This window comes from Pecten maximus, chromosome 3 (assembly GCF_902652985.1).
Source record: "Pecten maximus chromosome 3, xPecMax1.1, whole genome shotgun sequence".
Taxonomy (NCBI): Eukaryota; Metazoa; Mollusca; class Bivalvia; order Pectinida; family Pectinidae; genus Pecten; species Pecten maximus.
In genome coordinates this window covers 5,695,354-5,708,011 of record NC_047017.1, presented here as the reverse complement: position 1 = coordinate 5,708,011, position 12,658 = coordinate 5,695,354, and the positions used below count along the sequence as shown (strand labels likewise).

The 12,658-nt window shown below is 34.3% G+C and overlaps 1 protein-coding gene across 5 annotated transcripts in view; it reads right to left on the bottom strand.

Moving 5' to 3' along the window:
• The window catches only part of LOC117323029 (RNA-binding protein Nova-1-like), a 59,810-nt gene extending 51,182 nt beyond the window's left edge, over positions 1–8,628 (bottom strand). For 3 of the 5 annotated variants that reach the window (XM_033878016.1, XM_033878017.1, XM_033878019.1), the window contains exon 1: positions 8,486–8,628. In XM_033878016.1, the coding sequence (XP_033733907.1) occupies positions 8,486–8,603 (118 nt within the window). In that variant the 5' untranslated portion in view covers positions 8,604–8,628. Of the gene's footprint in view, positions 1–7,867; positions 8,391–8,485 lie in introns of those variants that run through there. The other 2 variants (XM_033878018.1, XM_033878020.1) reach the window with 1 other exon arrangement.
• Positions 8,629–12,658: the final 4,030 nt, after the last annotated feature.

Here is a 12,658-nt window from a genome sequence, read left to right as displayed (position 1 = left end):
TCAACCTCAATTCCAGAGAACACCAATATAAAATCCTTCAACATTGAGTTGATTTCTTCAAATACATCAATAAAAATAGAATATTCACAAACCACATTTAAAATATCGAAATACTACCAAACACAGGCGGATGGACTTGAGGCATTTGTATTCTTGCAGAGTCAGCATTTTACCCCTATAACTAATTATCATAATAGCAGAGGAGAGAAAAGGTTCTTTGTTGAGGAATAATTAAGAACCATTCTCCTCCAAACCCAAAAGAAGGTACCACGTAGCCAGGATGTTAAATATGTTAATGGTACCAGCATCAAATTCTCTGTGAATTTTGTTCCACTCTTCAAGACATAATTTGTACAGAAAAACAGACGGAAAAAAATGCACAACCCCTCTTTAAGTACAGTTAATTCAATAAAAGGAAAACCACTATGTTTTCATATGATTTAGTAGGTATTTGGGTGGAGGAGTGCATATGTATCGACTAACATGAACTCAAACCGTGATGGAAGGAGGTCCGACTAGCAGTGGCCAATCCTACAAACTTTATTGCATCAATTTGGTTTTGTACTTTGGTGCTCCATCTGTCTAATTTTTAACAAATAACCAGTGAACTAAAGCACACGACCCAGCGTATCCATACAGCTGTATAGTACATAAACTCAGCCGAGTATCAATACCACTGTAATACTAGTACATAAACTCAGCCCAGCTATTCTTTAGTAACAGCTGTTCCTCCTACAATGGTACATGTATGTATATACACTTTACAGAAAAAAACAATTTGAAATTCAATAAATCAGATTCAATAGTTCAATATTGTAAATTTTTGTTATAACTTCTCATAGAGTGTAATTTCATGGTCCATGTGTAAAAAGAAAAAAATATTGGTTATGTATTTTTGAATAACTTGGAAAATATAGGTCCCTTCCTTGATCCTCCCTAGAACTTCATGGAGTTGGATTATACTATCAAGTATTTTTCATTATCATTGATAAATTAATAAACTTCTAGAAACTGTCTGGTTTCCTTTAGCACTTACAAAGTCAATCGTGTAATGAGTAATGTAGGTACATTTATAATTTTTGCTTCCTGATATCCTTTCAAAGTAAAGGAGCTGTCTTCAATTTTTGGTTTAATAATATGCACAAACAGTTTTGTTAAAATATCATTTTTTTCTTTTATATGCCTATCAGTGTAACCGCCCTCTCTCCTGGTACAATGTCTAACAGGAGGCCAGGAGGTGTTTGTGGAATAATTACGGTATAATGTCTAACAGGAGGTCGGGAGGTGTTTGTAGAATAATTACGGTATAATGCGGTACATCACCTTCCTGGTGCAATGTCTGACAGGAGGTCGGGAGGTGTTTGTAGAATAATTACAGTATAATGTGGTACATCGCCTAACTGGTACAATGTCTAACAGGAGGCCGGGAGGTGTTTGTAGAATAATTACAGTATAATGTGGTACATCACCTAACTGGTACAATGTCTAACAGGAGGCCGGGAGGTGTTTGTAGAATAAATACAGTATAATGTGGTACATCACCTAACTGGTATAATGTCTAACAGGAGGCCGGGAGGTGTTTGTAGAATAATTACGGTATAATGCGCTACATCGCCTTCCTGGTACAATGTCTAACAGGAGACCGGGAGGTGTTTGTAGAATAATTATGGTATAATGTGGTACATCGCCTTCCTTGAGCAATGTCTAACAGGAGACCGTGAGGTGTTTGTAGAATAATTACCGTATAATGTGGTACATCACCTTCCTGGTACAATGTCTAACAGGAGGCCGGGAGGTGTTAACAGAATAATTACGGTATAATGCGGTACATCACTTTCCTGGTACAATGTCTAACACTAACAGGATGGGGAGGTGTTTATAGAATAATTACGGTATAATGCGGTACATCACCTTCCTGGTACGATGTCTAACAGGAGACCGGGAGGTGTTTGTAGAATAATTACGGTATAATGCGGTACATCGCCTTCCTGGTACAATTGTATCCCTCACTGAACCACCATTGTCTAAAAGATAGGTCTGGTGGTAATCAGTTGTTTACCTGTGTAAACATCAAAACTAGTACACTATGTACATTACCTAATACACATATATACCTGGCAGTTAAAAATGTACTGAGAAAAAACATAGTTCAAAAGAAAATTAATGCTTTTATGCAAACTTCAATACAGCTATTCAATTCGGTTCAAAAGTATATGTCAGTATTTGAAGAAATGTAATTGATTTGGCTATATGACAAAATCCTAACTCCTGCTAATGTCTGTTTATCTGCTTGGTAAATTGCCATGTTAATCGTCACCTTGGGGTCCTTGTAGTAGCTGGCAGCTACCTCACAGAACATCATACAGGAGGCCCCTTGCTTCCTACCCAAAGGAGAAGTGTTTAAAACACGTAAGCAGTATATTGAACAATGCAAGGATCATTACCTATATTTGTATCTACAGTAAAACATTAAGTCAGTTCGATTCATACAAAATTATGCTTTAGAAAACAAGTGTGAGTTAACATTCAAACTATCTGAGTTGATATCGCCAAGAATCCCAATTGATTTCTTTATGTTCTTCATTTGAGAAGGTCAGACTATCAGAATTAGGGTAAGTTATAACTAATCAAAGTTGGAACTATTACTAGAGCTCTAGAAAATTATTGTTTTTTTTTTAAATTTAGGTGTTCAAACAATCCACCTATTCAAACTGACAGGAGATTTACCGTATCAATATAAGTTCATGATAACACTGAATTGGCTGATTCATGTTGTATCACAAGTATGTTGTATCACACATGTATGTTGTATCACACATGTATGTTGTATCACACGTGTATGTTGTATCACACATGTATGTTGTATCACACATGTATGTTGTATCACACACACATGTATGTTGTATCACACACAAGTATGTTGTTTCACACACAAGTATGTTGTATCACACACGTGTATGTTGTATCACACGTGTATGTTGTATCACAAATGTATGTTGTATCACACATGTATGTTGTATCACACACGTGTATGTTGTATCACACGTGTATGTTGTATCACACACATGTATCTTGTATCACACACAAGTATATTGTATCACACGTGTATGTTGTATCACACATGTATGTTGTATCACACACACATGTATGTTGTATCACACATGTATGTTGTATCACACATGTATGTTGTATCACACATGTATGTTGTATCACACGTGTATGTTGTATCACACACATGTGTAACATGTATGTTGTATCGCACACATGTTGTATCACACATGCATGTTGTATTACACATGTATGTTGTATCACATGTGTATGTTGTATCACACATGCATGTTGTATTACACGTGTATGTTGTATCACACACATGTATGTTGTATCACACATGTATGTTGCATCACATGTGTATGTTGTATCACACATGCATGTTGTATTACACGTGTATGTTGTATCACACACATGTATGTTGTATCACACATGTATGTTGTATCACACATGCATGTTGTATCACACATGTATGTTGTATCACACAGACGTGTATGTTGTATCACACGTGTATGTTGTATCACACATGTATGTTGTATCACACATGTATGTTGTATCACACACATGTATGTTGTATCACACATGTATGTTGTATCACACATGTATGTTGTATCACATGTATGTTGTATCACATGTGTATGTTGTATCACACCAATGTATGTTGTATGACATGTGTATGTTGTATCACACAAATGTATGTTGTATGACATGTGTATGTTGTATCACACATGTATGTTGTATCACACACATGTATGTTGTATCACACATGTATGTTGTATAACATGTATGTTGTATGACATGTGTATGTTGTATCACACAAATGTATGTTGTATGACATGTGTATGTTGTATCACACAAATGTATGTTGTATGACATGTGTATGTTGTATCACACATGTATGTTGTATGACATGTGTATGTTGTATCACACACGTGTATGTTGTATCACACATGTATGTTGTATCACACATGTATGTTGTATCACACTTGTATGTTGTATCACACGTGTATGTTGTATGACATGTGTATGTTGTATCACACACGTGTTTGTTGTATCACACATGTATGTTGTATCACATGTATGTTGTATCACACATGTATGTTGTATCGCATGTATGTTGTATCACATGTGTATGTTGTATCACATGTGTATGTTGTATCACACATGTATGTTGTATCACACATGTATGTTGTATCACACATGTATGTTGTATCACACACATGTATGTTGTATCACACATGTATGTTGTATCACATGTGTATGTTGTATCACACATGTATGTTGTATGACATGTGTATGTTGTATCACACATGTATGTTGTATAACATGTGTATGTTGTATCACACACATGTATGTTGTATCACACATGTATGTTGTATCACACACATGTATGTTGTATCACACATGTATGTTGTATCACACTTGTATGTTGTATCACACGTGTATGTTGTATGACATGTGTATGTTGTATCACACACGTGTATGTTGTATCACACATGTATGTTGTATCACACATGTATGTTGTATCACACACATGTATGTTGTATCACACATGTATGTTGTATCACACACATGTATGTTGTATTACACGTGTATATTGTATCACACATGTTATATCACACACATGTATGTTGTATCACACACGTGTATGTTGTATCACACATGTATGTTGTATCACACGTGTATGTTGTATCACACATGTATGTTGTATCACACATGTATGTTGTATCACACACATGTATGTTGTATCACACATGTATGTTGTATCACACACATGTATGTTGTATCACACATGTATATTGTATCACACATGTTGTATCACACACATGTATGTTGTATCACACACGTATGTTGTATTACACGTGTATATTGTATCACACATGTTGTATCACACATGTATGTTGTATCACACACATGTATGTTGTATTACACGTGTATATTGTATCACAAATGTTATATCACACACATGTATGTTGTATCACACATGTATGTTGTATCACACACATGTATGTTGTATCACACATGTATATTGTATCACACACATGTATATTGTATCACACATGTGTATGTTGTATCACATGTGTATGTTGTATCACATGTGTATGTTGTATCACACATGTATGTTGTATCACATGTGTATGTTGTATCACACATGTATGTTGTATCACGTGTATGTTGTATCACACATGTATGTTGTATCACACATGTGTATGTTGTATCACACACATGTATATTGTATCACACATGTGTATGTTGTATCACATGTGTATGTTGTATCACATGTGTATGTTGTATCACACATGTATGTTGTATCACACATGTATGTTGTATCACATGTGTATGTTGTATCACATGTGTATGTTGTATCACACATGTATGTTGTATCACACGTGTATGTTGTATCACATGTGTATGTTGTATCACACATGTATGTTGTATCACACATGTGTATGTTGTATCAGACATGTATGTTGTATCAGACATGTATATTGTATCACACATGTATGTTGTATCACATGTGTATGTTGTATCACACACATGTATGTTGTATCACACACATGTATGTTGTATCACACATGTATGTTGTATCACACACATGTATGTTGTATCACACATGTATGTTGTATCACACATGTATATTGTATCACACACATGTATGTTGTATCACACATGTATGTTGTATGACACACATGTATGTTGTATCACATGTGTATGTTGTATCACACACATGTATGTTGTATCACACATGTATGTTGTATCACACATGTATGTTGTATCACACATGTATGTTGTATCACACATGTATGTAGTATCACACATGTATGTTGTATCACACACATGTATGTTGTATCGCACATGAATGTTGTATCACACACATGTATGTTGTATCACACATGTATGTTGTATCACACACATGTATGTTGTATCACACACATGAATGTTGTATCGCACATGAATGTTGTATCACACACATGTATGTTGTATCACACATGTATGTTGTATCACACATGTGTATGTTGTATCACACACATGTATGTTGTATCGCACATGTATGTTGTATCACACACAAGTAGGTTGTATCACACACATGTATGTTGTATCGCACATGTATGTTGTATCACACACATGTATGTTGTATCACACACGTGTATGTTGTATCACACATGTGTATGTTGTATCACCACACATGTATGTTGTATCACACGTGTATGTTGTATCACACGTGTATGTTGTATCACACATGTATGTTGTATCACATGTGTATGTTGTATCACACACATGTATGTTGTATCGCACATGAATGTTGTATCACACACATGTATGTTGTATCGCACATGTATGTTGTATCACACATGTATATTGTATCACACATGTGTATGTTGTATCACACATGTGAATGTTGTATCACACACATGTATGTTGTATCACACACATGTATGTTGTATCGCACATGAATGTTGTATCACACACATGTATGTTGTATCACACATGTATGTTGTATCACACACATGTATGTTGTATCACACACATGTATGTTGTATCGCACATTAATGTTGTATCACACACGTGTATGTTGTATCACAGACATGACTTGTATCACACATGCATGCTGTTTCACAAATGTGTGTTGTAATTTCAGTGTACATGTGTTTTTGGGGGGGAAGGTAAGAGGCATTTAATTTGAACTATGCCATCATCCATTTCTGACCCCCCCCCCCCCCCTGACACACACACAAAATAAATCATCATTCCTCAACAAACAAACAGATCTGAACATGTCTTCTTCCTGCCCCCCCCCCCCCCCCCCCCCACCTTGAAACACTACTAAAAACAAATTATCCATTGAAGTGAAAATCCTCCATCCCTGAAATAAAATCATTATCCTTAAATCAACTTTACACCAGCACCCCCCCCCCCCCCCCCCCCCCCCCTACCAAACTCCTGGTTGGCATATGGAACTATCAAGACATGAACTGGTCATTGATTAGAATCAGTAGCTCAGAAGACTTATTAATACCATACAATATATAAATACATCAAACGTACCAATACACAGCATCCAAGTCAGAGTTATGTTTGTACCTACACAGAACAGCAGTGAAGATCCATCTGTATCTTACCTGTGTATCGTAAGTGAAAACCCTCAGAATCCTTCAAAGTCAACATATATATGATAATACAGACTCTGTAATGTTATTAACATTACCTAGGGAAACCATCAGCTGTGCATTAGCCCCAGCTTGCTGGTGTAGAGGTCATATGTGTGTTGAGAGCCTCACATACACACTACCTGAGATATTTATCCTACGCAGATCTCACTGCAATTTCTCTCTAAGATGTGTACCATGTAAAAAGTAAATATGTATTCATGAAAAGAAATGGATTATCAAACCAAAAACAAGAGAGAAATATCTTAAATAAATTGATAACATTCCAGAAATATTCCACACGTACTCCAACTGCCAAACATGGGCACAGCTGTTATACCCTTGGCCACTAGTATCCAAGTACACACACACACACTGACACATGTGTGCTAGTAGGCGAAGTCAATAGCACAAAATACACTTTCCAATATAACACCCTTGTGGCTAAGATGAACATAAAATAAAAGATTTTTACATTCAGGAAATAACCATATATGTTATAAACTTTTCACGAGATCGTTTCTCCCGAATGAAACTGTCTGACACGTGTAATGCCTCATTCAGTATGCTGCAGTTTGCCGACAGCCATGCGGAGAAACGTAGCCCAATAACATCGGTTGGCAAGTAGTGATGAGATATAAAATAGTGAAAATTGTTAAGTTAATTTATACCTCTCCACACGTTAAAATTCATAAACTCTTGAGAATCTGTCATATGTTCTTCAGCCCTATTTAGACCGCTCGGTCCAGACAGGTCGAGTAAGGTCATTTCAGTGATGTGACGAAATGTTGTCTGCTAAAATCAAAATGTCCTCCGTTCGTTCTTTCCTTCTGTAGGTTCCTGCCCGCTGTTCGGTTGCCTGTTTCACCAGAGCTGTTTAGACCTATTCTGGTCTCTAGTCAAACTGAAGACCTATTTGTGTGTTCACCGGGAGCCCGGATTGTACGTATAATACCTACAGTTGGCACATGTTACAACATGCATGCTTCCACTCGGAATCAATTTCGTTCCTCTGGATCGTCATGTGTTCAATGGGCAAAACAAATACACTAATTCCATAGAAACCAACTGAAATTCAAACCACGTATTAAAAAAGTGCACAAACTACAAGTACATCACAAATTGCTATCCAAAAACACAAATGGCATTGAAATTCCAAAAAAAAATTCTACCCTTGCTAAACATTGGCCCGGCTCGGGTTTGACAGGCCGCCATATTGAATGGAAATAAGCCACAGTGGTTGCAGAAAAATCGCTGAAATAAATAGAATAATGAACATATGGTCTAACCTCCTCCCTGGTTAGATCGTTTAGGGACCCCATTTTCTACTTCTGTGTCCAATGGCCTTTTTCTTGAGTCAGAAGTGTCCATTTCACCTCCATTCAGGTTGTCGTAGTTCATCGCCATTTTCCACTGCGCCCAGTTCTCGTGGGGTAACGTACTAAACGTTAGTATCGTCACGAGATCTGTCAAAACACATTCTGGCATGATAAAATATTTCCGTTTTAAGATTTTAACAGTGTTTCATAGTTTTGATAAATACTGGAAACCATCTATAAAATTCTTAATTCATTTAATAATAAGAGATATTGGATTATGAACGTTATTTTTGCGTTTTGAGTTGTGACAAAACCTCATGTCAACAAAAAGGGACACGCCCCCTTTCTTAGATACACACATGTGTACGATACAGTGTTTCTCAAGGCGCTTACATGTTTTAGACAATTTCAGCTGGTGATCTTCATCATATTATTTTAGCATTACTTAAAAGATAATATCGACATGTTGTATATCTATAAATAACTCGAACTACATTGACGTATGCTTTTTTTTTTATAAATTAATAACGCAGTCGTTTTCAATGCATATTGAACTTAAGAACCGAGAAAAAAAAATGAATATTGTTCAACAGGTTTGTGATACTATATTTAGACTTTCTGCGTTATACTTTTTTTCTTTATCGGTATCGCTGCTAATTCTACATTTTTTCGTTTTTCAATTTACATTTTAATTCTCATACTTAGGCCTACTAGACTTTAGGCCCACTCTCCTGTATTAGTAGCTGCATTGAAAAACACTTAACAGGCAATGATATGTTGCGTAGTAAGTAAAAATAGATACATGTCATATGTATCTAAATCTTAAATGAAGAAATAATATCAGACGAGGGTCCATGTAGTTTACTGAAATTATCAATTTTGACTTTTGATCAAATTAACGCGCTCATATGTGGAACATATTATCAGCTTTTAATAATTGTTAAATAAAAGAACTTAAAACGATTTTAAAGTTGGAAAAAGTTAAATATTCTTGGAGTTTTAAATTGCTGACTGATATAAAAAAAATATTTGGCGTCCATATTGTAACGTAGATAAAATGGATTTCTATCAGAACCACATGGATATCGCACTGATATCCTGAACTACAATTGTATATTAATTAACTAAAATCAATTAAGATAGAGGCCATACTTATATTAATTTTACAGATAAAAATATTGACAGACAAACTTATTTACTCCGGTATTTTCTAGATATATATAATTTAGGTTTATATGCAAACACGTAGTGTTACATACAGGCTATAAATAGTATTAATTTCCATTGAAACCTCAAAAAAGTTTAGGAGTGGTTGAGGGAATAAGAGAGAGAGAAGGAAGGATAAAGAGACGGAAGTAGGAATGGAGACACAAACCCAGTGAAATGTCCGAATTCCAAGTTTGAATGTCTTTGTTTTATTTTCCTAACCAAAATTTTCCAACATTTTAATTATACTTTTACAACACAATACATTAAATACGTACAATACACAGCAAAAGTGGTTTTATACCGCGATGTAACTTCCGGCAAATATTGACGAGTAGATGAAATAGTAGATCAAATTTAACATATTTATTGTCAATCAATAATGACCAATGAATAAGGCACAAGTTATTACAACCTTACCCCAAAACACATGATTAACACATAGAAAATTAGTTGTTCAATGAAAACATACATATTTCTACAATGACTTTAAGAGATCAAAATCTGTGACTGGATTTGATGAAAATTTACTCATAACTAAATATTTATATGACTTAAGCCCCACAATAAGATGATAATTCACAAACAATGTTGTTTCCAAATTTAATTCAACATTCAAAATGTTATCATTTTGGACAAGACTATTTTTCTCATTTCTTTCTTGTTCTAATCTGTTCTTTTTATGCTCTATTTAAATACATTTTTAATATTTCATCTGCTGGTTATCATTAGGCCATTGTTAAATTTTGCATATAAACATTTGTATTATTAAGAGAACATGATAAGCTGCGATAGTGATTTGATCCTTTTTTGTTATATTTATGCAACAGAACTGATCTGAATTCAATCATTTCATTTATAAAATAGACGATATTCTAAAAATTAGCGAAAGGCATTCTCACGTGGATTACCGGAAGAGCGTGAGGTTACAAGTTTAGCCCTAAAAGATCATTATTAAGGAACCTTCATTGGTGTTTTGGCCTAGCGTGCAAAAAATTCAACTTATGATCAAACAATATTATAATCTATTAGTGATTTGATTTCAACGTATTTTATTGTTTAGACACAATTGGATTGGGTACAAGTTTTTAACAACTTATAAAAGCCCTCTCCACAAATATATATTACAAAGACTGTGATAGCGACACAGTATACTTATGATGATTATAAAGAAAGAGAAGCAAAGAAGAATGACAGGAAGAAAGACAGATCTAGAGATCTAAGAGTAAGATGAATGTAGCTACATTAGGATATACTACAAATTAGGGTTCATAAACGATGTACACAATATATATCTTTAAATACACTTAATTAAAACTAATTTAAGGCACATTCTAGCTACACATCCAATACACATCACTTATCCATTGTCTACAAAAACACATTCCTTAAATCCTTCATCGGGTCACTCCTGAACTTTATTTGTTTCTTGTTCATATGCCATGCATTAGAGGTTTATTATAAACTGTATATGATAAACATATATTAAGTATTGTGTAATTATATATTATATCTATATTCATATCTACCAATTCTTATGATATGAACATTTGTGTATGGTTTGAACATATGTTTCATTTCGAACGCGGACAACTGTAACATTTTGAAAAAGAAAGTATTTTCTTTTGTTTTTACTGCCATTTTCAGCATAACTTCTGTTTCGTTTTTAAATAATAGTTTTCATTAATGCAGTTTACGTACTGTGTGCGCGTGCGACTTGCGGCATAAAGCTAATTACATGTATAATGAAAGTCATTAGAATAATACTGATACTCAGTGTTAAGTATTATTGGAATAAATTATAGAGTTGCAGCATTCGCATGTCAAAGATAATATGTGATATGTATATAAATGAGATTTCGCAATGCATTGTGAGGATAATGTAAAGATATTTGAGAAGGTTTTAATCAACATAATTATATTTAATTGAAACATATCTAGAGTCTACATATGAGCGCTGTTTTGGACCGAACGTCAATTTTATTTTAACAAGGTAAACACGCCCCATCTGTCCGTCTATATAAAAAAAAATAGTAATCGGTGTTTATTTTTCAAAATGAAATACTTTCTACTGGAAGTTTTCTTAATCCATTTTATACCTGTACATATATTTATCTAATGCTGTCTAGTTTTAAATGGGGATGTGTCACTATTTATGACCTTTGACATCTATTTGTATCTTGCGTAATCACTGGGCGCGGATGAACGCCGCAGTCTTAAGATGCTACGCTTTAGTTCACTTTCACCTTCAGAAAAGTGCAAAGTATGACACTTTTTTTTTTCTTTCTTTTTTTTTTATGAACATTTCTACATATTATGTGAAATGAAAATGTGTTATAGCATGAATTTACTGTTAAAATTATTAAGAGCAATACTCTAAAAATTATTATTATTCAGACAGCGAGGAGCTAGTGCAGTTAACTACATTTGTACACGGATTCTTTTTTTTACATTAATTTTCTTTTAACAGCAACAAACCACAAATTTGCACGAAGTTTTACAATATTTTTTTCTCTGAACTAATCTGAAGTGCAATTCATAACGCGAATTCTTTATGGAGTATGAGCATGAATTTATCGTGAATTGTAATATCACATAAATTGCTTGTACAGTTCGGTATTAAGATTAATTTATCATTAAGTAAAAAATCACTTTTGTGAATCGTCAATGAAGTATTGGAATACTGAGGTACGACATTAATTTACAATACGAATTCATTGTGACTGTGCGTGAATTTAATGTGAATTTCAATAATTTCACAACTTGAGAAAAGCGGTATTGAATAAAATTTGATTAATTTCATTGTCAATGAAATGTAACACGACATAAGACTGAAATTCAATTTACTTTCTGCGTGCATATTTGGGGCATTTCATGAATCTATTGTGGATTACATAAGACATGAATTTATTGTGAATTGCAAAATATTACAAATCT